The sequence below is a fragment of the Schistosoma haematobium genome, chromosome ZW (genome assembly GCF_000699445.3).
Source record: "Schistosoma haematobium chromosome ZW, whole genome shotgun sequence".
NCBI lineage: Eukaryota > Metazoa > Platyhelminthes > Trematoda > Strigeidida > Schistosomatidae > Schistosoma > Schistosoma haematobium.
The window spans coordinates 28,350,192-28,376,514 of NC_067195.1; the positions used below are offsets into that span (position 1 = coordinate 28,350,192).

Genomic DNA, 26,323 nt, shown 5'->3' on the forward strand with positions numbered 1-26,323 from the left:
GTAAAAAGGTTTTCGAGTGCCATTATCGATTTGTAGGGCCCTCATATCCCCTGGTAAAGATGCACTTTGAACGTCACTTCCTACCCTTGTGAGTCGTTTCTTAGAATGTTGCTTTCAAGCAGTAAGCTCATTTTTTATTGTGAATGCTGATGTATTTGAGTGGGCTGAGTTTAGATTCTAAGCTAGTGACAGATTTTTGCTACCTATTATATGGCGATAGACTGAAAGATTGAAGTCTTTCCCCCACTATTTTATCATAAAACTTGTTGTGACGTATTACTGACACTAATTTGTGTTTTAACATGTCTTACGTTTTTATTCTCTCCGTGGCTAATCATCTCTGAGGCGATCACAAAAGGGTTAGAAAACTGAAATGGAATCACAACACGGAGAGATTTTGTTTTACTCTTCCAGTAGTCGATAAGTACGTCCCTCCACCTAAACAAACAGTATCAACCCCACAGGATAATGTCTTCAAGAAGGAACAGAATCTTAATTAGAAATTGTTTTGTAATGGTTAATAGAGGTTATCTGTCCTACTATTCGAAAGAATAGTGACATTTAGATAGGATTTAAATTTTTAATTGAGTTATGTTTTTCATGTTAAATGCAACTCTGAAATACTATAAAACACTTGATTTCATTGATCTATCTGTCTATAATCTCTTGGAAGTAGTCATCTTTATCTGCTAGGATCCATGTTACTCCACCAATCTCGTTTGTTCAGCATCAAGGTGTGTAACTTAACACCACTAATAAAAAAAGGAAAACCATACTATCCCAAAGGTGTGAAGCATGCAAATCTATGAATGCAGTGTCTTGGTTATCTACAACTAATTGTATATCCTTCGATAATCCCACCTCTAAAACGTCCCCGGGGCGACTGAGCGTAATACTAAACTATACTGAACTGACAGAGTTGATACTGCATTGCGCTCACCAACTGTTTACTATAAAAATATCACCAGAATAAAACATACAAGATCTGATCAGTAAGGTATTCAATTCACATACAGCCAAATTAAGCCGTTCACTTTTACTACACGGGGCTACTGAAATGAATGAACAGACGAATTTTAAGCTGCTTCATGATGGTGATCATTGGCGATGCACCTTGGAAGTAATCATACTAACTTATCCACTCTCCAATGCAGACACAAGAATTTTCAAACCGATTAACCTCGTCTCCCAATAGATAGCCAAGTCACTTCAGATAGCGAGGGTCCAACCTGACGCAGAAATTTCCACCCTTCAGCCCTGGAATAATAAATATCCCACTTTATCAAATGAAATTAAAATGTTTACTGAGCGGTTCAGCAGGGAGTGCCCAGAATTTGCTTAACTGCGCCTGAGGAATTAGGTATGTATGGAAACCTACACAGGTCTATCGAATCTCACCATTTCCAAAACTTAAAAATGCAAGCGTACGTAATGCTGGTTTGTTACTTGGTGGTGACACATCTCTCAGTATTATTCTCCCCGTATCTGGTTTACTCAGATATTTTTATTTGCTTGTTTATTGTGTACACATCGGCGTAAGAGGGTTAATACGGAAATTACAAAGAGATCAGAGAGTTGATAAATGAAAAGTACCCAAGTATGAAGGCTTTCTGTACAACCTGGCCGCCCAAAGATGTCACTGAACATGCTCTCGACGACTTCTAGATGTATCACAATGCTATTTCTGATACTGTGGATAGTGGCTTATACTTCATACATTCACTTTCTTCAGAGCTCACAAAAGTTCGAATAATTTATTCCTTAAAGTTATGGGAGGAGATCTAGAAATGAATCTTTCCTGGATCTTATTAGTGGGTGACTTCAAGTTTTATAGTCTTTTATCCAATGACGATAATTCCACAATGATAAGTGATATTAAAGACTTGATTGGAAGCTCAACCTGACAGAAAATTTAACTCAGTTTACCTACTGAGAGCAGACGGACATGCCTTCAGTCTGGATCGCATTTTCAGAGAATATGCTTCTGAAGTGACCAACTTGTTAGTCTTGAACCTTTTGAACATGTCCATCATCCCCTCACATCATTCTGATTGAACAAACACGGCTACGTCAGTGTGATTGGATCACAGAATCTTCCTAGGAACACCCTCATCTAATCCGTTCATCGGCAAACTTTCCTCTGGCTGTCATGTACAAAACCCTCTAGACAGTCCCGCTGCCTAAGGTTCGGTGTCCACATACTGTAAACACATTGTCTGTAACAACTGTCGTCGTCCCACTGACACAAATGATAAGTCATGCTACAAGGTATCACCCAGTACATGTACTAAGAAGATCAAGTAAGATAAATTAGCTTAGTAAAGTTGGAGGTCCGTATAAATCTGAACCCTCTTGACCCCAACTCACTAATTGTACACAACCCCAACAAGGTAGTTGCTAGGCCGTTAGTCGATAAGTTTCGATCCAGCCATTTCCAGTCTGACGCACCTCTGTGTACACACTGTTGTTCCACTCATTTCCATGACTCTCTAAATATAGATTTTGTAGCTTTCAAAACTAAAGTAATTATGGGGCTCTTGACCACACAAATTTAGCCGGATCTTATAGTATCCAACCCATGTTCCAATGTGTGGACTCTCTACACTTCTCTGTTTAAGTGTTCCTTAGTCAAGGTAAACTACCCCTCGGCTGGAAAAATATCAGTCTTACCTTCACACAAAGAATGGAAGAAAGTGGAAGTTTATGATCTCCAACCTATTTCATTGCTATTCACAGTGGTAAATGTCAGGGAAAGACGTGCCAACTAATTTTTCCATAACTTCCTCCTCAACAAATCTGTTCACTCGAAGTCAAAATACGATAACCTACGTAGTAAAGAACCCGTTAACTTAATGCAGTAAGTAGACCACTTGACTGGAACGCAAATGTCCTGTCTGTATTTGTCTCCTAGACTTCTCCAAAGCATTGAACGGGGTTGACTATCATATTCCGTCTTAAAAATCGGATTATATGTGTATATGTGGATGTCTAGCGGTTTAGTCCTCGGGTTACATAAAAATTAGATCACAAGCTGTCGGAGTTTACTCCACTCTATCAAATCAGTTTTCAATAACAAATGAAGTGCCATAAAGCCTAATCTTAGGGCTTCCGATCCTATTGTTTAATAATGACCAACCTAATTCTTCGGACTCAAACTTTTCTGTGTGCAGATGATCTTAAGAACTAGAAAGGACTAGTTTGCTTAGCCGATGTCTTGACTCTAAAAATACCTACACCGGATAAATAACTGCGCCATCACAAACCTTGCTTCCCTCAATACCAGTAAGTGAAGAATGGAGGCGATACTCCAGCCATTATATACTGCTTGGTAGATTCCGGAATCGCATTTTGCACCGGTGAACTGGGCTTGCTTCATTAGTATAATTCAGGTGTTTCCTCCGATTAAAATTCTTGAGTCAGTAAATCATACTAGTTCTTGGGCATTAATTCTCGATTATTTCCGTGAAAGTAGTGAATGAATAACCCCAACGAACATTTAAGCCAGAAAGAAAATAGTTTCTGATCCTTAAACGATTTAAAATAAAAAGCAATAGATTTGTATTTGGCGGACATTTATAACATGAGTTATTGGGCTTTTCACCACAAGATGACATCATCTAGATTGCAAAGATGAAGTCCTAGCGGAGACCTGATTAGTTCATTCATGCTCTTCGCTTTTAGTATCACTTCATTTGCTATCCTAATTGTTTTCTTCTTCACTTACAGAAGAAATATAGGAGTGGTAATAACCCCTTGTAACCAAGAGCGCTATCTCAAAGAACAGACAGCTCGTTAATTCTGTCAAGAAAAGTTTAAGTCGACGGTTGAACTTTAGAGGTTGATTTGCGCCGTCAAGGTCGTTTGGTTCATTGATATGGTTTCCCACTGCAATGTTCTCTTCAAGAAAGGTTTTGTAGCTAATGAGATTTCAGTGATTAGGATCCGATAACAGATTTGTGGGACACATTTTCTTTTACTGAACGTTACCGCCACGTACAAGCCCTCTATGCAATAGCATGAGGGTTGCTAAACAGTGTGAAGAATGAGAACTATGATTTGCAGTTGGTTAGGGTTAGGACCTAGATCTAGGGTTTTCATCACGAGATGATGTCATCTAAAATGTCGAAGCTTTATTTAACCAAATGGATGAATCAATGTCGCACGAAAATCCGAGTCTTGTTATCTAATGTCTAATTGGTTTGTCCATAAATTATAGTCTCATCGCATTAAATGCGCTCTTCACAAGCTAAATCTAAAAAGATCGATGTTCTTTCGGAAAGTATACATTTTCGGAATCATGCTATTTTCACTCCCTCCTTTCTATGCTGTTCCACTGTCTTTCAAAGATCAAAATGCTGGTTCATTGTTGGTACATCACTTACTGTTCGTCAGTACTGGAGAAAGTTGAAGGAGAACTGTTTTACGTCTTTATAACCAAAAATTTTGGTGCACTCAGAAATAAGGAGGATTTTTGTTTCAACAATCACTTCCGTGCATCGGTTAGTAAAGTGAACAGGTAAAACTCTTATAAAGCACCGATTTATTTTCCATTTGAGCCTCATTGCAGGAAGTCAAATCATAAAGGCCATACATTACACTTTCTCAAGCTACTCATTCACAGGAAAATTTTGGAGATACTGCATTGGACACATTAAGAAAACAAAATCGACAGTATTTTCAGCATAACACCAACGATTCAGAAGAAGTTATGGGACATATGTACTAGTTCTTTGTGGTTTCCTCTTACCTATTACGTGGACTTATTAAACCTGACTTTTAAGCTCCTACGGGGTCTAAAGAACTAGACAACTCATGGGGTGGTGCTTTCAGGGCGTTTGTTTTCGAATGCTAATAACCTACGAATATATTCAATCCTCGAAGACTACATGTTACAGCCATAAATTAGCATAGAACAAACTGCTGATCATTAAGATTTTTTAGGATTTTCCGTGTGTTCTAATTTGCAGTTCGATAGTGAATTCAAAAAGATTTTCTTACGGACTGTAATGTTTTGGATGTCTTAACAGGTATGATAAAATACTCAAAGTATGTCGCAACTTGCACTTAACATTTAGAAGTTGACTCCAATCGGGATATAAATAAGGCATGTTTTAGATGATTTTATCGTTTCTCTCTGAAGCGATACATTAGATACTGTGGTTGAGTAACGTATTGAGATTTCCTTCATATCAAAGTAAACCAGTCTAAATAGGACTAAAGATTTAAGGAGTATTCGGGACTATCATCTTAGTGGCTAAGAATTGTTGTTACGTGATACTTAAGCTCAGCCTATATATCTTCGTGACTGTACTGGATATTGTGGTTTTTTGTTATGTGACCTGAAGAATTGTTTCAAAACCTGTCACGCAGTTGCTTCAAGCATTTGTAAAGAACACTTCTTACCTTGCTCTTTCGTATGGTACTCGTATTTTTGCTGTCTTTTCTTCTATTTCTACATTTAACGTCATACAACTTTTGTCTCTACCTAAATTATTTGATTAATCTAAACGACTCCACCATAATCAGCAAAGCGAATCAATGTAGGGGGCTTTAGGTCACTATATTATGGTAGGATATATTTTACTTTCTCTTTGTAGTTTCCAAACTTACCTCCTTTTGTTGTTTTCATAATAGGATGGATGTTCATTGTGAAATGAATCAAGAAGTCGATTCCAATTATCCAAATTCGTACTCTAAAGAAGTTGAGGAAGCGCTTTCCCGGCTTAATTTAAAATCAGACAGTTTAGATGATCCTGATTTTAATGTTATTTCTTATATTAATGAGGTTAACTTACTACAAAATGTCTATGACATATTTTTTAGAGATTTCCCAGCGAACAGTCACTGGCAAATATAGATGAGTTGATAGCTGAAGCGGAAGGAAAAATTCGCGAACTAGACGATGAGACTAGAGACCTACTACGTGGTCGCTGGCAAACAGAGGATAAAGGACAAGAGATTGTTCAGGATGCAAAGGATATGATAAAAGTACTATTCTCTAGGTTGGTTTGTATTTATGTTGGTGTGTAACTTGCAGATAAATTCATATTTAAGTAAATACCTTCATAATCACTAGCTCGTTTACCAAGTGGTAGTTTGCGTACCATACTTTGAACCACGTAGTGTGAATACAGGTGATACCACTTGCCTCACGTGTCCAAACTGATGACTGAAAGTCAAGTGTTAGAACTACCAATCCATCACTGTTATGATGGTATGGCCGAGAGTGGGGTGGGCCCGCCCTCCCTCTCGAAATGCTCTCACACGGCCACGCGTATACAGCCTCTGCCAGGGAAGTCTTACTCACTGCCTTCTCGTGGCGGGGATGTTTACAAAAATGAGAGGATGAAAAGCGAATGTCCGGCGCTTTAACCGGATCCCAAACCAATGGTGCACATGGGCTCCAGTATCCTGCGGGAACAAATGGCGTATGAACCAGTTGTTGGTCACCGGCTGCCATGGGACTGTATCTCCTGACGTTGGTTCACTGCCTTGTGGGTCAGACGTTTAGGTCAAAGGCTCGTGGTGTGGTCCCCTAAGAAAACCATCAACTTCGGTCTGGACACCCGGGCAGTATCACGGCCCACACACACACAAATATGGTGTGGCGCATATATATTTGGTGCCCTCTTGTACCAATATTTATGTGTTGAAATAAATAAATAAAATGATATTCAACATTAAATTTCTCCCTCGATGTTCTATACATCAATTCATCCTTCCACTTATGTATAAGGGGTTTTTATGAGTATTATACCATATATTTACCTCGTGATGACTTTCCTAACTAGTGTTACTTGACGTTTAATCAAAAAATTCACAAATTTAGATAATTGTTTGTGTATTTGAAATAACTTACTTGACATGTTGAGCTGTTCTGAATACGTGAAAATGAGTGATTTAATGCCATAGTTACCTGAATCAGGTAAAATCTGTGTTTTCAAGTAATATTGGTATGACACAAGTTTGATACCTCAGTGTTGCCATTAGGTGACTCGTTTTGCATGCAAGTTTGTTCCTTCTTGTTAATGAAGCTTCCAGTTCTGTCTACATTTCATATGAAATGCACCTGTTATTTTACATATCAAACAGACCCTAAGTAATGTATTGAAGTTATTGAAGTTAAAACCACACGGCTTACCTCTCAAGTACTAGCTACTGTTATACTACAAAAATGTTGTGCGAAAGATCGACTGGTAGGGAGCAGGATTAGTCTTATTTTCATCCTTTGCCGTTAAATCGTATTACGCTTTTTATCAAAACTAACTTAGCTTCTTTGAGTTAAAATATGCTCAGCCAGGGTTTGTCAAACAACAATTTTCGTCGAAAGTTTACTGACATTTGCAAGATTTCGTATTGGAATAAACTAGTTACTTTCGGGACACAACTATCTAGGGATTATGCTAAACCTCCTGAATTTACCATAGTTTGATCTGTTTACTTGCAGCACTTCAGGTTTGATGGAATTCCATAGTGAGCTTTTTAATTGCACGGTGATAAAATAGATACATAACTCTCTTCTACTCATTTAATCATCGATTTGCGTAAGTATGGTGTGTGGTTTTTACCAAATATGTTTATTACAGACTAATTTCGTATCTAGGTAGTTCCTTGCATATATTCACCAGGAGTTCTACGTGATTGCTCTCAAAGTTCGATGTATTTTACTGATCATAGTAATGGTGGATTAAATATAGTCAGTTTACAAAACTAGTTTGTTTGCCTCCTATATTTTTCCATATTGAACACTATTAGTTTGCAAAATGAGTGTTTTAAAGAGGCAGAGAATAGATTGTCTAATAGTATCATAGCGTGGAAAAAAATCATCATTTCACCACTTCAGTAGTAGTCTGTGACTTCAAATCTTTGCGAAGTTTTCATGAGTTATGTGACTCATTTCTAAATGTTAAGGTTGTTTTAAACAAGGTACTAAACTAACGTAATTTTATGTAGTACAATGAGTATTCCAGCCGTCAACTCAAGTAGATATCCGCCATATGGTACTATATGCATTTACTCCATACGGTAAAAATGGGCTTTTAGCGTTATATCTTCTGGTTTTAAAACGAACGCCAATAACTTTTTATTTACCGAGTGTCAGACACATCTTCAGGACCATTATTTTTACTAATATGTTTACCAGTATACTGACGATGTATCATAACATACATCATTCTCTTGTGTAATTTTATCCTTAGTTTCTTAGTTATTACTATTTGAAAAATATGTCATGAAAATAATCAAAATGTGATTTCTTTCACTGTTATGTTATTTTATTAACTTAACAGAGGAAAGGACAGAGTAGTAATGTTATCGCTAATATTACTACCACTTTTTATTGTTCTACTCTATTTGTCTTTAAGCAGAATTTTCAGTAAAAAAGTCATTGTGCACTTCATCTTATAGAATACAGGATGTTCAAGATCGAGCTACTAGATCAGAAGAAATGGTACAAGACATCACTCGGGATATACAGCAACTTGATCAAGCTAAGCGTAACCTAACTATTTCCATAACTGCCCTCAATAATTTAATTCTTATCGTGAACACCATTGATCGTCTGAACGAATTACTTGGAATACAAAGTTCAGTGGATGATCCAATGTTTTTTGCGAAGAGCAATGACACAAATGCCAGTGCTCAGAATCCATTTTTAGGAGTTGACTCTGGTAATTTTGTTACACTTCAATTTTACTAACTATTCTGACAGGAATATTGTTTTCTCGTTATATATATATAGCTAGTCAGCCAACCAGTGTACCCGTTCAAGTTGCCATGTCCCATTAGCACAGCGATATGAAATTATCAGACTAAATCTCAGAATAGTAGAGGTGGTAACAGTATTAATGGTAATAGAAAAGATTGGGCACCGAATATACAATTCAGGAAAATTTAAATTAGCGAAATAAAAAAATTATGAGGAATTCATCAGCTTACAAGCTGTGGTAAGACAAAGAGTGGACGGACCTGCGACATTGCAAACGATTTTGAGACAGGTCATTCGAAGTCTCTGATCACTGATTGCGATAATCACGCGAAGCCCAGCTAGGTAGTCTATAACTGTTTTCATGGCTCAGTCAAATCCTCGATGGCTTCATGGACTGGTGCCGTGTTTTGGTTTGGCCGTCCTTAGCTCTTTTCCAGCATACTCTTACACCAGACAACAACTCTCATCAAGGTAAGGGGTGGTTGGGCACACGTAACACATGTTCCAACCACCTCAGTTGATGAAGATTCACTACCTCGTCAATCGATTGGCCACCCTTACCTGATAATTTATTCCTAACCCCAGACATTGCTTACTCGGTAATCCCAAGATACATGAACAATGCTTTGAAGACACCTATGATCGAATACTAGTAACCTACGAATATCCTTTATCCTTAATAGTTATGTTTCATACCCTTGAAATAGAACAAGACAAACTGTTGCGCAGTAAGCTCGTCCTTTGATTGGCAAGCAGATATCTCCCCTACACCACAAGTGACAGGAGTTGACAAAATGCAGTCGGGCTTTCTTAATTTGTAACGAGACTTCGTCAGACACCAGCCGACAAAAACTGGTGAAACACCTAAGATAAGTGAATTAGCCGACACACTCGACTACACCGCTTCTTATCATTGATTGGGGTGCTGACGCGGACCGGTCCTGAAGCAACATTTTGCATTTGGAGGGAAGGAGTTTCATCCCAAACATCCTTTCACTGTTGCTTCAAGTGTTTGGAAGACTGAATCTTATCAGAGTCCTAAACGAACAGAGTTACATTATCTGCTTATTCAAAGTCAACGAGTGAATCTCTCAATAGACCAACCCTTGAAAACTCAGACAATGAGAGCGTTATCTCTCAACGAATATATATGACAAAGTCAAATAAACATGGAAAGTCGGGCAACCCTGGCAAACACCACTTGAAGTTATCAATTTCAATAACAGGTCGCTTTATTAATGTAAAGTTTAGCAATGCGTAAGTTTGCTATTTTATATAAATCGATCAGCAAAGTAGTCTGTTTACTTTTATGCATAAGGAGGGAGCAATTTCATAATAAAGTAGCGGAACTTACGCAAAACAGCCATCATATTGACTTAGACAGTTTGTTAGAGCCCAACAAAACGTTGCATAAACACGCCATGGTAGACTGGCATCGGATGCAAAACGATAATACGTTAATTTACATAAATCATTTGAAAGGAATGAATCGCCTGAAAGTCGCTTCGAACTTCTTAATGGAGTTTGAAGATGTCCAGCGGATAACATTGTACTTGTATATGAGCTGTCAGGAACTGGATAGTTTACTGACTGTTTGTACTGAGTGGAGAGCAAACCGACGAACCTCAAATGCTTTTCAACTGCCTTAAAAAGCGGAACAATGCAGTATAAAGAAGTGGTTAAGATGATTACCAAGTAACAAGTGTGTTTAAGCCATCCACGTAAGTGTTTTGAGAAAGTATTAAAACACCTAAAATTAATTCTCATGGGTACCGTTTCACAGGACATCAGCTTGAACTCTTCATAAAGCACATTTTGGTTAACATGGTAGTATTATTTCCCATCACATGACACATTTGATTCACATAACAGTATAGAGACCAGTAATTACGTATTGAGCTGGATTACGATTGCTTAGTAATAAGATTAACGTCAATTTTCTGATTAACGAGATTTTTATGACAAAAGCTTTCCCTTGATAATAGCTGTGAGATAGGTGTTATTCCTATAATACTAAAAGTCAACAAGTGAGTTTCTCAATAGATCAACCCTTGAAAAGTCAGATAATGAGAGCGTTATCTCTTAACGGATATCTATGACAACGTCAAATAAATATGGGAAATATTTTTGACAAAGATCATGAACCGATCAATGGTTTCTCATACCGTCGAAGGATATTTCTTCTTGTGGGACCTGAAAAGGTAGTTGAGTTAGTGGTGGTCTTAGTGACCTCAGAGAGCGACATCAATGTACAACTGCCTGAGGTCGGTCGTACTCTACATTTTTGTGGCCTCCATATGCCCTGGTACGGCCGAGGGTGGGGAGAGTCAGCTCCCCCTCTGGAAATGCTCTCACATGGCCACGCGTATATAGCTTCTGCCAGGGCAGTCCTACTCACTGCCTTCTCGTGGCGGGGTTGTTGTTCACGAAATTGAAAGGACGAAAAGCGAATGTCCGGCGCTTTAACTGGGCTGGTGGACACCGTGAGTTCACCTAGGGGAGTTGGTAAACCCTGATTCCATACCAATGGTGCACATGGGCCCCAGTATCCTGCGGGAACAAATGGCGTATGAACCAATTGTTGGTCACCGGCTGCCATGGGACTGTATCTCCTGACGTTGGTTCACTGCCTTGTGGGTCAGACGTTTAGGTCAAAGGCTCGTGGTGTGGCCCCCTAAGAAAACCACCAACTTCGGTCTGGACACCCGGGAAGTGTCATAGCCCAAACACAAATGAAATGAAATGACGCTTTTTGTGAGTAGTTTTTGTTATGTTAGCTCCGCAATTTAAAAGGCCGTACTATCGGAGATGAACATCCGTGGCGAGATGACATCACTACAGATACTGGTTGTTTAAGGGAAATCCCTTGCTGTTGTCACACCTGCTACAGCCACCAATGGGACTTCGCACTCGAACCTTAAGTTACTGCCTTTAACCAACCCGCACGGCATGGTGGAACTTGAAGGAACATGTGTTCCAGCTAATAAATCTTAGTTGATTCATCATTATGGTCAAGGCTGACCATTAAATCAAGGTACCAGCTGCGGTCAGGATATTTGTATATATATTTATTCATGCTACAAGAAAAATCTTTATACGAAATCCTTCATATAAATTCGTCGGTGCTTTATTTCTAATTAGTAAACTATGTCTGTATTTGATGGATGGATCGTTTCCTCCAAAGTTTAGGTGGTATTTTACACTGGTTTAAGCCCACCAGTATCATTGTTAACATATTTATAGAAGTGACCGCTATCTGATTTAGATAGATAATATTTAGGTTCGCTTCTGTGAAAGAAAAGTAGGTTTGATATGGATAGATAATCGTTTTTAATTGTGAATACCTTCCTCCTATACAGAATGCTAACTGATTCGTTTACTGGAATGAGTCTGGAAGTAAGAACATAGAGTATGTACCCATTCTTTGTATAACATTACTTAGAGATTTCAAACCTGATATTCAGTTATCAAGTTCGCTTTCACTTCAACCATTTGTTTGTTAGTAGTTTTAGCTGTTACCCTGAAAGTAGTCATATTTGTGACGAATTTATTTATGTAGTTTCTGAGCCCCAATATTTTTACGACGTAACTAGAATCCAACCACATATTCTCATTAAAATGATTTTTCCTATTTTAAATAAGAATCCTGGATGAATGAAAACCATCCACCTGAAAAAACAAAGTTTCAAAGATTTGTACCGTCCTTTTTGGCCGAAATATCAAATTTATTAGCTCAAGTTCAACGCTTATTACAACCTATGCTGTCAGCCTATGGTTCAGTGTCATCTGTGGCTGGATTATCTCGAGAATTGGATTCCATTCATTCAGTCCTTGCAGATCGTTTGACTAAGGAACTCAAACTGTTACTAGCAGTATGTAGATATATTTCCAAATCGTTATTTTTGTTCTTTTCTTAATGAAAATGTGTTGTAAGAAATATATAGACGTTCTGAGTTGAACCAGTTTATGTTAGGATCCATATTTTTTATGAAATGCTATATAACAAAATGCATCTTTGTGTGCTGAAACTTTTTGATAATCATTTTGTACTGGTCGTTTTTATGGAATTATATTGTTCAATCAATATTCTTGTAATAATGTGACACATTTACGGAGTTTTATGAGGGCTGGCGATACTACAATAATACTCAAATAGTAGTGTTGCGTGGTTAGAATATGCAAGCCGTGCTTTAACCGCTGTGCCATTTCTCTGTCCACATTCTTATACTCCTCATGAGCTTTCTATTGTCTGGACTTGTCGGAAGGTTCCTTTTTCAATGTGTACACTACATTTCTCAGGTTGAATTCATCTTTCAAACATTACTCAAGTAAAACAATCAATATCTAAGCTTATAGAAACGCATTTTTCTCTTTTTTCAGCTAACTCAAAGATATTCGTTTAAATAGTGCTATTAATCCCAAATTCTTAGTTTTCCTAACAATGCTCAGTGAAGGTTAGTTTGTGCTTAAGTTCTAAATGAAAATACAGAATCCATACTTCCACTTATTAACTATTGTATACCTAAACAACCGAAATTAGTTCATTTTGTACGGTTCGGGTTGACTGGTGAGCTATATTTTTCTGATAATTCTATGACCTTATTAGGTACTCCTTTTTGTAATTGGTTACATTATTGTCCTCTCAGTTAGGAAGATCAGATTTTTTTACCGAATATCCAAACTTCTGTAACGAATTCCTCTCTGCGGGCTGGTTATTGGTACTTTTATATGTCATTCTTTTATACTACAACCAGTAGCATATGATTTTCTGAATTATACGTATATATCGTCGCGATAATCTGGAAAGGGGTTCACAAATCAGTATTAATTTTGAAACAGTCATACGTTTCTTAAAGTTTACATTTTCTGTCTGGTCTACGTTTCTCATGAGTTTGACAAATAGTTCTGCGAAAATCGCTAATGTATTTCACGTTAAATTTGCCTATCAGAATCAGCTGGATTCATAGAAGCTTAGTTGCTGACTCTCTGAAATTACCTCTTTATTTCTGTGTTTTTATCAAATAACTTGATGCAGCTAAAGTCATGATTTCTATAGCAAATATACTTATCATCATGCTCTTATATATGTTAACATAAATTTATCTTTTTATCGACCAACATCTTTTTATATATATAATCTATATTAGTAACCAGTTTGCTAACTCATTTCTCTTTGTTTTCCTAATACTAGGCTACTCGAACAGTTACAGATAACAAGGAACTGATTTTATCAGCCTGTGAACTAGTTGACTTACTCCCTAAGAGTTTTCATCTCGATTCGGATATTGTAAATTGGTTTATTTCTCATCATCTAACTGAGTATAAGGAGCTATTCGATCCAACACAGACTACTGCTTGGTTGGATAAAATCGATCAGCGATACAACTGGTTAAGAATTAATTTGGTCCCCTTAGAACGTTTATTTATTTCAGTGTTTCCTCCCTCTTGGCTGGTGACTGAAAGGTAAGTTCAAATATATAGTCACCTTAGGATTAGTGTAGTACTTTATCAATGGTTATCTAAATTTATTTCGTTAAGTTTGGTAGCATAGATGTATCTTGGTATCATTACCAAGGTTTGAATTGACGATTTCGAATAAACTGCGCATTAGTTAGGTCTCAGTAATAAGACTAATGATAGATTTGTAATAATTCAGTGAGTAGAAAATTAAATGTCCGACGTTTCGTGACTAAGGTGAAGTCGCTTGTTCAGAGAGTAAGTAAATAAATATATTAAATTTACGCAAGTTTAAATAGCACAAAGGAACTACAAAAATGTTTCCTACGATCAAAAACGTCAGAAATTTAATTTTCTACTCATTGTGTTATTACGAATATATTACCATTTTTACAATATATGTATGCAATTCCTTAAAATGATTATCGAGGTTTGAAACAAAATCAAAGTCAGACCTCAGTATTATGAGTTCCGAGCAATGGGTCACTTAAAATCATCACTGAAATCCAATCTTCCTGATAGTCATGCTAGAATCAGTTGAAAGATAGTGGTGGAGAAAAAGTTAAGCTAAGTGGATTATTTAATATATTATAACAATTTGTGCTCTACCATTGGGAGACTATCACTGAAATTTTGGTAAACAACAAATTTTAATTAGGGAAACAAGGTTCTGAAAACAAAGTTCATAGCATTAGATACTGACTACATATGTTAACCCCCTTTATCTAGATGTAAGTTACCACCAATACAGCATTTATTTTGCGGTTGTTTTTCGGTAGGGTCAAAAATCACTTCTGTTCTTTTTCATGGTTGCTGCACCAGGTAAGTCACCCCGCTTTGCCATTTGGAAGGTGGAAAAGTACAGTTGGTATTTTTAAATTTTGATTATCATAAAACTTCTGAAAAGGATGGGCCCCATATTGTTAGCTGTACACTCTAATTAATAACTTAACTACTGGTGACGTTTTACTAATCTATATTCAATCACACTAGTGTGACTAGTGTAACATTATATATTCCACTAGGCTTGATCAACATCTACTGATCAAGTCCAAAAAATAACTATTTAATTGGCTTGGGATTAAAATGCACAGTATTTGATGTTGAATGATTAGGGGGTATCATCAAGCGGCTGTGGAGTTAGGTTTCAAGCCTGTCGGTGTTAATCAGAGAGGTCTATCTGGGGCCTCGATGAAATTCATTTCTCTAGATCATTATACACCCAAGATCACCAAACTATTGTCCTAAAGTACATTTCTATATATTTTTAACCTATCTTCATTTTAACGCCGTATATTTATACATTTTCTCACAAAACAAATATACATAAGGGTATACTTAACACGGCCTACACAAATTGTATTTCCGTGTTAACTTTGGTTGATACCTAAGTTTGAAAACTTGTTTATTGCCATATATACTGTACTCATTCAACTATTCCCGAAAACTCTTCATAATGATTTATGTTAACTATTTAGATTTGTTTTGGAGTTTTGTCATATTACACGTGGTGGCTTAGAAACTGTTATGAAACGGCGTCAGTCGGAACTTACCCATAATCTAATTGTTTTCGCATTGCAACGCACCTTATCCTTCGAGGCCAGTTTGAATAAAGCATATACGTCTGAAGCGCTAGAAGAATTACAATCTATGATAGTTAACGGTAAGAGTATGGAGCGTTCATCTAATCCATTTGATGATAATGAGGATGAGGAAGATGGTTTAGATGATGCACAATCTAAAAATCCTGCAGAGGCTAAGGATGATTCATCAACAAATGATTCTAAACACAATTGGAAAAAGCAGATTTTTGATGGAATTATATCTGGGTAAGTAAGTATAAATCTTATTAGTCCATAATTTTGTGTAGTTAAATACTATTCAGGTTACTGGGGAAATCCTCAAAATATTGACTCGTCGAATATTTAACTTTAATTCATTGAGTGAAATAAATGTATTGTATTGTTTTAGCTTCGTTTCAGCGTTGGTGTGATGTATATTTGTAGGATTTTCCATATCATTACTTTATGAGTGTCATTTCACTAGTTATAGGTTGAGATTATATAATGACCATCGTGTGTTAAAAAGCTCAAATTCCTAGTTTATAAGATCAACGTTTTCAGAACTGTTATAGTGAATCATTCAACATTTCCATGGTAAGTGAAGTTAAGAGTCTCTCTCCAACAAACTGGTTGCTAGGTTGGTATTTAGTTTCACTTTATTTTAGGTGGGTACATTCGTTATAAATAACTCACTGGCTTTCATATAAGTGTGAACATAAACACTTTAAGTGTTGTGGTGTTAATGGATCTAGAACTATTTAGAAGCAAGTTGCTGCCATTTTCAAAGCGCTACAGATGAACCTCCACTTTAATGAGAAAAAAACACGTATACACTGTGATATTCAACATGGACATTCAAGTGCCTAGTTGGTACTATAATGTTGTAAATGGTTGTGCAAAAGAACTCATTGGCGAAATAAGTTATGCGTTATATTTGTAACTTAAGAGTTGATAATATCTATAATGAGAAAAAGTGGGTTGTTTTCTTTTTCTAGTATTTATTTAAAATGAACACTGTCTTCAAAGTACATTGATATCTTTTTATAAATACCTGATTGAATGAGTTTACCTTATAACATTTAGTAATTTGGCACCACTAATAAGCCAATGTTTCATCTCTTATTCAAACACAAGACGAAATTAGTAAATTCAAACCAACATTAATCACTTAATCATGTGCACTGGTTGACGTTTTTCCTCTGTTATTACATCAACCATAATATTGTACATCATTACCTATCCTTTAATAGTTTATTAGTGTTGTTGAAGTATTAACCAGTCAGTTTTATTTCAGAAAACAACACCTTGGCGTTGTGATTATCATTGTGTCTGAGTTTATTTCCGCTCAATGATATATTGTAATCCTGAGGGTTGCATAATATGGATAATATTGTCCCATTATGTATTTTTTTGCCTAATCACTTTATTCATTTCTTTCCTTCCTTTTTTCTTTTTCGCCATCTTTTCTACTTCTCCTTTACATCATTCTTTTTGTCATCATTATTATTGTCAGAAAGAAGTTAGGGAAGTTGTTGGATCTCATTGAAATCACGGGCCAATGGAACTTAAACCACCATTGAAAACCCTGAAGCACTGGACGGTCGTCTCGTCCTAGCATGGGACTCTCCATCAGTGAGCATCCACGGCCCCACATGCGAGAACCGAACCCGAAACCTCCGGTTTGTGTGTGAGATCGAAGGTCCTGGGTTCGACTCGCGCGTGCGTAGTCGTGGATGCTCACTGCTCGGGAGTCCCATGCTAGGACGAGACGACCGTCCAGTGCTTCCAGTTTTTCATTGGTGGTCTAACTTCCACTGGCTCGTGATTTCAATGAGATTCAACAACCTCCGTAACTGCTTTGTGACAGTAATAATAATGACATGAAGAATGATGTACGAAGATTTCATATCAGTTCTGTATGAATTATTGTTCATAATTATTTTCAGCTGTTTCGACCAATTCTTTGACCTCTATTTGGTTCATTTGGATAAAGGTCTGAGAGAACAAATGACAAATCGTTTGATTGGTGATTTCACTGTTAATAAATCAAGTTTTGAGAACAGGGATCTTGGAGATGTATTCAGAGATGGTAACATGTTACAAATTGGTGAAATATTACTCATATTTGTCTACTTTATTATTAAGTTGTATGGATAGTTTTTTTGAAATGCTTGCATATTCTCTGCAACTTAATTTCGAAATTCTCACTTCGAAAGGTAGGTCATAGTAGGTCTATCGAAGATAGAGCATTTTCTCGTATCTGTGTACATAGTTAAATGCCCCCGAATGCTCTAGTACGGCCGAGAATGAGGAGAGACAGCTCTCCCTCTGGAAATGCTCTCACATGGCCACGCGTATATAGCTTCTGCCAGGGCAGTCCTACTCACTGCCTTCTCGTGGCGGGGTTGTTGTTCACGAAATTGAAAGGACGAAAAGCGAATGTCCGGCGCTTTAACTGGGCTGGTGGACACCGTGAGTTCACCTAGGGGAGTTGGTAAACCCTGATTCCATACCAATGGTGCACATGGGCCCCAGTATCCTGCGGGAACAAATGGCGTATGAACCAATTGTTGGTCACCGGCTGCCATGGGACTGTATCTCCTGACGTTGGTTCACTGCCTTGTGGGTCAGACGTTTAGGTCAAAGGCTCGTGGTGTGGCCCCCTAAGAAAACCACCAACTTCGGTCTGGACACCCGGGAAGTATCACAGCCTTCACACATATCAAATGAGATCTGTGTGGCGCATATATATTTGGTACCTCCTTGTACCAATATCTATGTGTTAAAATAAAATAAAAATAAACATAGTTAAATTCACAGGTACATAACAAATAATAACTTAAGCTACTTGTTTACACTATCATTTTAGTAACACGTCTTCTGAATCTAACACTATCAATAGACAATAATTTCGTTTGTTAGAAGTGTGATATTTAAGTAAGAAATACGACTAGTGTACCTGCCTTTAAATTTTTCCCGCTATTTATTTGAAAGCGAAAATGTACATTCATTTGATTAAATCGTAACGGTTATTCGGCTGTAATTTCCAACTCTGACATCGCTAGTCAGAGTGATATGATCTGACTTTTATCGCAGTGTTGGTATTTTTATTATTGATATCCACGTTCAGATACATCCAATTTTTATTACTTTTGACTAGGAAGGAAATAGAAGTACCCACATATTCATCATACTAAACATAATTACTAGTTATTTCAGATTAATGTAGTTCAGTTTGGTGCTTGTGCTCCAGTTTTGAAGAGTACACTATTCAAAAGGTAAACACCTGTGGAAACTCTATTATGAAACAGTAAATTTATCCAGTTGACAGTAACAAATATGTCAGTACATCCATGTATTGCCATTAATGTAGCTATTATTCGTCAAGATCCTGTAAAACACATCATCGCATATACCATTTGGCACACTTGTCTTTCTGTGCAAATTAGTCCAACCGATTTCTCGATGGTTATCACGAGACGGTTTCTATCCTTTTTTATAAACTGGAGCGTTCAGTGTCTGAGATCAGTTATGTGGCATTAATTCCATTTTCCAGACCTTAACTAAGGTCTCAGTCAATCTAATTTCTAAAACTTAATTATTATCCTTAAAGATCTTCGGATTTAGTCCATCTGATTGCGGTGCTGTGCGTTTCTCCAGATTAGCTATAACCTTTTAAACTTCAATAATAGTCTGGGGACTTGTTTTAATCTCCAGTTCCGATTATTTTGGAATAGTAGATAACTCGGGTAGTTCTGGATATTTTGTCTGTGTCGCCTTTGTTGTGTCCTCGGTCTTACTGTTTATATTTGGAAAAAGTGAGCCCTGTGAATTCCCGTGACGCGAAGTAAGAACACGAAAGACTGGTGCAATGAAGATTTATCAACTCTATAAAAAAGTTCAAAAAACATCCTCATTAGACCAAAATATACTCATTTATATACTGATTTCTACACACGGTAGGGAAAATAAGTAGAGTTACTGCGAAAGCATACATACTAAGTGTAGTTCACCTGAATTGATGCAGGAAGTATAAATGTCATATTAGACGACAGTCCACATTTACCATATTTAGCTGAGCTCATACTGAATTGGTACAGGAAATATTGACCTAAATTGATGTCACTTTTTTGTCCCATCTGAAAAGTCTGTTATTACTTATCGCCTCTACCTTCACCTATTTGGCTTTCGCTGCCAACCACTCCTCACGATCATTTGGTAGACATTTTGTCCGTCTACGTCTAAGTTACCTTTGCCCCTAATCGTGTTCGGAGCCTGATGGGGATGAGTTTCTGAACATGTACCAATTCAGTAGGTGTCACCGAAATCCACTGATTTAGCATAATAGAAGTTTAATTCACACTGTTATTCTTCTATTTCCGAAAATCACTGTTCAATATTTTAAAGCTTTTTTTCATCCTAATGGGCCCATTAGGATGGAAAATAGCTGAGCGAAGTGGAAGAAAAATGGTACACCTAATGATAACGGATGCACACTACAGGATCCGCAAATACCAACACGTCATAGAGGACCAAAAGATGAAGCTACAAAGGAAATCTTGACAACAGCCATCGAGATATCATGCAAACGACACAGAACAAGGAAGAAACACCCTAAAGAAAAAACTAATCAAGATCTCAAAACACCCATGGAAGAAAACACAAACAACTGCGTGATCAATCTGTCAAAACAACCACTAACAAATACGGAAGAACACCTACTCCAAAAAAGGATTAAACTACAATACAATCGACGCCTCAAAGCTGGAATTCTTCGCACCACTAGAGTCATCACTCAAAACTTCCGGAATCAGTGAAGAAACACAACAGGAAATAAGACAAACTATAGTACCGCTAACCCAACAGGTGAAGGAAAACAGCCAACTGACTCCACAAGAACAAAAGACTTTGAAGGAACTCAGAAATAGAAAGGATATTGTCATATTACCAGCGTACAAAGGACGCACCACAGTAGTCATGGACAAAGAAGAATACGTCAAAAAAGCCGAAGAACTACTTGAAGATAAGAGCACATACAAACTATATTTTAAAGCTCATATAACAACTATCTTGTAACTAGTTAGGATGTGAGGTCGTTTCATCATTACCACTGTACATTCTAGGCCTTTGAAATAAAACCATCTTACTGATTTAATTACATGTTGCTGAAGATATAAGAAGGGATGTATATGCTAATCAGCCTTTAAAAATAGGTTCCAGTCTCCTTATTTGTTACCATTCTTATTATTATAAGGTTGATAGCTCGATTAATCTGCGGGTTTGTGTATTCAACTTACCTTTTCTTCTTTAAGATTAAACAGGTTTTCCGTTTTCTAATCATATATTCAGAATTTTTTATGTAGATTTCTGCCGTAAAATCTCGGATCATACTTTAACTTGTTTTTTGTCTATTGCTTATCTTTCAGACAATCCATTTGACACTGTACAAATCAAACCAAATCCCAATGACCCTGGCGAGAATACTCTATATTCTGCTACAGATTTATTCTTGTTCTATAAACAAATCTTAAAACAAACTCTCCAGTTGAATCGGGGTCATGGTTTGTTAGGACTTGTTCGTCTTTTAAGGCAGTATTTGTCTGAATACACGGTTCGTGTGCTCTTGGCTCAAATTCCAGGCTTAGCGATTACCAATACTAGTGGAACTAACGTTGGTTTATCTGCACCGGATGTTGCAGCGAAAATGGCGGCATTCGGTTTAAGCAGTCTCTCAGCTCTTGGTAAGTTTGTCATATTTCATATTATTACGTAATTGCAAATCATAGGACTTGGTCGTGGTCAAACGGGACTCGGTGCAGCTCTAGAAAATATTAGGACACAAACAAAAAACAGTTCTGCGCAATCTGATCTGATAAGTTCATCAAGCAACCAGGTGATTAACAATTTACTTCGTGATGATGTACAAGTAAGCTCTTATTTATTATGGTAATGGTATATTTATGTTTTAAGTTATCCCGTTGTCTAAATGATAGTTTACTACATGGAATGCTTAGTGTTTATACTTCAAAGAATTGTTTGAGAATAAGATTTTTCGACAAAAATGTCAAGGGATACCTTTGTACTCTCTCTAAGTCAGTCAGTCATTCAGCTACAACGTAGGACCAGGCACATATGTGCATCGGTCCAGGTTGCCATACCGCATCAGCACAACAAGATGAACACCGGATTCATAGCAGTGGTTAGGTCAAAGGTGGTAATATATAAGAGAAAGATTGCATATAGAGATATAGTACAAAAAGAAAGAATTGGTTCGTAGAAAGAAAGATATGAAGTGATTTTAATCTCTTAGTTTAAGGGAAGACAGGGAGTGTATACACCGACGCCATTGTGATCGATTCTGAGCCATGTCACCAAGAGTCTCCAACCATTGGTTACGATAGTCACGCGGACCCCAACCAAGTAGTCTGCATCTACCAACATGGCTCAGACTAGAAGTTAGTGACTTCAAGCACTGATGCCACGTTTTGGTTTGGCCGCCCCTAACTTTCTTCCAACCATCCCGAACACCGGATAGCATTGCACGTCGTGGTAATCGGTGTTCAGGCATACGTAACACGTGGCCCAACCATCTCAGTCGATGAAGATTCACAACCTCATCAACTGATTTACCATCATTTCCTAATACCCTGCGTCTGGCCTCACTATTACTTATCCGGTGATCCCAACAGACGCCAGCAATATTTCTAAGGCATCTGTGGTCAAATACTAGCAGCTTACGAGTGTCTTCTACTCTTAATGGCCGTGTTTCGCTGCCGTAAAGTAAAACAGACGGACTGCCGCGCAGTATACTCGTCCTTTTATTGATAGACGGATATCTCGCCTTCGCCATAGGTGACGCAAGTTGGCAAAAGCCAAGCGAGCTTTTCGAATCCGTGCTGAGATTTCGTCAGACACCAACCCATTAGGGCTGATCAGACTTCCAAGAAAAGTGAAGTTGTCGACGCGTTCGACTACTTCACTCCCTATCTTTAGTTCAGGTGTTGACGCAGACCAGTCCTGAAGCAACAACTTGCATTTAGAGGGAGAGAAGCGCATTCCAAACATTCTGGCATTGTTGCTTAGTGCTACCAAAAGGCTCTGCATTTTGTCAGCGTCTTCACCAAACAGGACTATGTCATCTGCGTATTCTAAGTCGATAAGTGGACCTCCTGGATGAAGATCAATACCCGAGAACTCAGTCGACGAGAAAGTTATTTCCATCAGTAGATCTATGATGAAGTTAAACAAAAATGGGGAAAGTGGACAGCCTTGACGGACACCACTTGAGGTTGCAAAAGTAGATGACAGTTCGCCATAAGCTCTGACTCGACTAGTAGTGTTCGAGTAAAGAGCCTTTACAAGGTTTATGTATTTCTGGGGTACGCCTTTCAATGACAGACACTGCCACAGAATCTCGCGGTCTACAGAGTCAAATGCTGCTTTTAAGTCAAGAAAGACCACAATTGTCGAACGCCGATAAGCATACCTGTGTTCTAGAACCTGATGAATGGTGAATATGTGGTCGATGCAGCTACGATCAGGTCTGAAGCCAGCTTGATTTTCTCGTGTTTGCAGTTTACGAGTTTTAGTTAGGCGTCCGATGATTATCGAGGCTAGTATTTTAGATACTATATTAGTTAAATTAATCCCTCTATAGTTGTCACAGGATGATTTTAACCCTCTCTTATATATTGGGACAATCAGTGATTGTGACCAGTTGGATGGGATAACGTCTAACTCCCAGATCTTAGGTAAAATATTAGTCAACCTAATCGCTAAAATTGGACCACCATCCTTAAAGACCTCTGGAGCCAGTCCATCTGGACCAGCTGCCCTTCCTCGTTTCAGATTAACTATAACCTTTTGAACTTCAGCAAGAGTTGGGGGACCTACTTCAATGTTCCATTCACGCTGTCTGGTAATGGAGGGTAGTTGTAGAGTAGCTGAAGGCCAGTTGAACTGTTCTCTGAAATGTTCCGCCCATCGTTCTAAACGTCTGAACTGGGAGCAGATGAGAGTATCGTCTTTTTCCGATATAATCTCAGTTACACTTGACTTATTAATTCCAGTTTCTTTTATTAGTCTGTAAAGCTGTCTTGTGTTCCCTATAGTCGCCGCCTTTTCCATCTCTTTTGCTTTCATTGCCCACCACTGCTCACGGTCGTTTCTTAGACTTTTTCTTAACCTAGATCTGATTTGTTGTCGCTCTTCATCATGTTCGGAACCTGATGGGACGAGTTTGCGAGAATCCATCAGTGTGATAGACTTTGAAGAAATCCACTGGTTCTTTGTAACTCTGTGGTTTAAGTTGCTAATAGATGTCACTGCTGTTTCCCCAGCTGCTTGTATATCTTTCCAAGCAACATCTGGGTCAGCCTCGTCTTCAGAACTACCTAATTGTGAACTCAATTGTTCCTGGAACCTACTTTTGGTTTTCTCGTTACTGAAGTCAGTCCTAATGGGTCTTTTTAATGTGGCTTTTTGCGTCCAGTGAGGCGCAAGCAGATGTGTGCCCGTATTAGGGCGTGGTCGGAGTCCAAGCAGGTACTCCAGAATGAGCGACAATCTTCTACCGACCCTCTCCAACGATGACTGATGGCAATATAGTCTATTTGAATCCATCGTTGGTTTGGTGTAAGGGGTCGCCATGTTAGACGATGTCTCTCCTTATGCTTAAAATTTGTGTTTGCTAAAAATAAGCGATTGTCTGAGCATAGTCGCAGCAGACGGTCACCATTATCTGTTCGCTGTGCCGGAATGCTAAAATATTCACCTAAATGCCTTTCTGTTTGGTTTAAGCTACCTATCTGGGCATTAAAGTCACCTGCTACGAGTACTATATCTGAGCGTTTACCTTTCTGAAGAAGTTCGGACAGCTTTCTGTAAAATTCATCTTTCACATCATCTGAGCTGCAGTCGGTGGGAGCGTAGGCAGAAACGATGAAAAGGCAACGACGTGTGTCCCTATCCTTCCGAGTTCTTACGGAGCCGTTTAGCCGAACAGCACATAGACGACTGTTGACGGGGATCCACTCTAGCAGTGCTTGTTCCGCCCTCATGCTTAGTGCTATGCATCCACCTGCCAGTCCACGAGAACTGGCCTTTTCGTGGGAGGTTTTTGACGTGTTAGCTCTGTTCTTCAAAGGGCCTTACCGCCGGAGACGGAAATCCGTGAGGTAAGGTGAGGTGTGACATTTTTAGGGTCGACCTTTTCTAACCCCAACCCTCCTTGTGGGAAGGCAGCATCGCTGTCATGCTGGTTGTCTGAAGGAAACACCTTACTGCTGTCACACCTCTGTACAGTCAGCAGTACGACTTCGCCTTCGGACATTGGGTTTGTTGCTTTTAGTCTTACCGCTCTTCAACCGACCTGTCTGACATGGTAGGACCTTGAGGAACGGTTGTTCCAGCCAGTATAGCTCGGTTGCTTCATCACGATAGGCAAGCCCGACCACCACATCAAGGTAGCAACAACGGTCGGGACTCTCTCTAAGCGATGGATAATAGATAGAACTTTTTATTGAATTTCAACTTAAATAGATACTAAATTATCGATCGAGTTACCTCATTACATTTTATAAGTAAAATAATGGTGACTAATATAAATGGTGAACCTGAAGGAAACCCTACAACAAAGTGAATGGCTCAACAATTTCACAAGGAATTACACGTTTACCTTGAGAGTAAATAGAAGTAATCACTTTAAGCAAGAAATCCCGTTATTAAAGATCAAATTTTCAAGGTGTCATAGCTAGCGGAGCTGTAATACACTAACTGAGTATATCCATTAAAATGACGGTTCATTCAGTGAATCTGGATCAGCCTTGACAATACGAATAAAAGATAAGTTATCGATACTGGGTTATGCGGCGCATTTATATCATTTTAATTGCTGTGTGCTTGTATATGTCTGCACCCGCTTCCCTGAAATGTTTATTATTAGGGTGTTACTATGGTGTTCATTCCAACTGGGATTTTGATCTATTAGTTACTTTAAATTCCCTAAAAATATCGTTTTAGCTCCGGTTTCTTAATCCGGATGGCTATTGCTTCAACCGTTTGAAGGACTTTGAGTGTGACAGGTTTTGGAAAAAAAATTACTGAACCGATAAATAATTGAAAAGGATTAGTTTGTACCGGCACTATAACCAGTTTGCACTAAATGAGCCAATAACGAACTGTTCACTTTCTTCACTAGATCTTTGCTTAGCCACGATGGGAGGTGTTTACGAGGACGAAAATGTAAATTCCTAGAATTTCGACTTTCTCTACAAGGGCAGTCAAACTGATAAATACAAAATGAGGTGGTGATTCTAGGTAATTCATCTTTTAGACGCAGTGTAACCATTGGGTGTGTAGAAAACACTAATCGTAGTTCTCCGGCGTCGAATGATTTTTGGATTGTTCTGCGTAATCTCTGAATTAATAGTACGTTAGCAGCGTCCCCTCTGAATTGTAGGCGCATGGACAGGGATTTCTTATTCGCCGTTTGTATTTCGCCTATTCTAACCTTCGTGATCATATATTTATTCATAAAATCTCCAGAGTATCCGTCTTCCCTAAGAGTATTACTCAAGGCGCTTAGCTCTTCAACTAT

At 38.1% G+C, this 26,323-nt stretch overlaps 1 protein-coding gene across 2 annotated transcripts in view; it reads left to right on the top strand.

The window, feature by feature from the left end:
* Positions 1 to 3,844: 3,844 nt before the first annotated feature.
* Positions 3,845 to 26,323, top strand: part of ACSL6_2 (Long-chain-fatty-acid--CoA ligase 6) — a 29,642-nt gene continuing 7,163 nt past the window's right edge. The window contains exons 1-9 of one of the 2 annotated variants that reach the window (XM_051210920.1): positions 3,845 to 5,785; positions 5,824 to 6,002; positions 8,367 to 8,669; positions 12,350 to 12,579; positions 13,899 to 14,170; positions 15,643 to 15,993; positions 17,673 to 17,942; positions 21,153 to 21,467; positions 21,513 to 21,652. In XM_051210920.1, coding sequence (XP_051070948.1) covers positions 17,801 to 17,942; positions 21,153 to 21,467; positions 21,513 to 21,652 — 597 coding nt within the window. In that variant the 5' untranslated portion in view covers positions 3,845 to 5,785; positions 5,824 to 6,002; positions 8,367 to 8,669; ... (2 more) ...; positions 15,643 to 15,993; positions 17,673 to 17,800. The remainder of the gene's footprint in view (positions 5,786 to 5,823; positions 6,003 to 8,366; positions 8,670 to 12,349; positions 12,580 to 13,898; positions 14,171 to 15,642; positions 15,994 to 17,672; positions 17,943 to 21,152; positions 21,468 to 21,512; positions 21,653 to 26,323) is intronic. The other variant, XM_051210921.1, reaches the window with a different exon arrangement.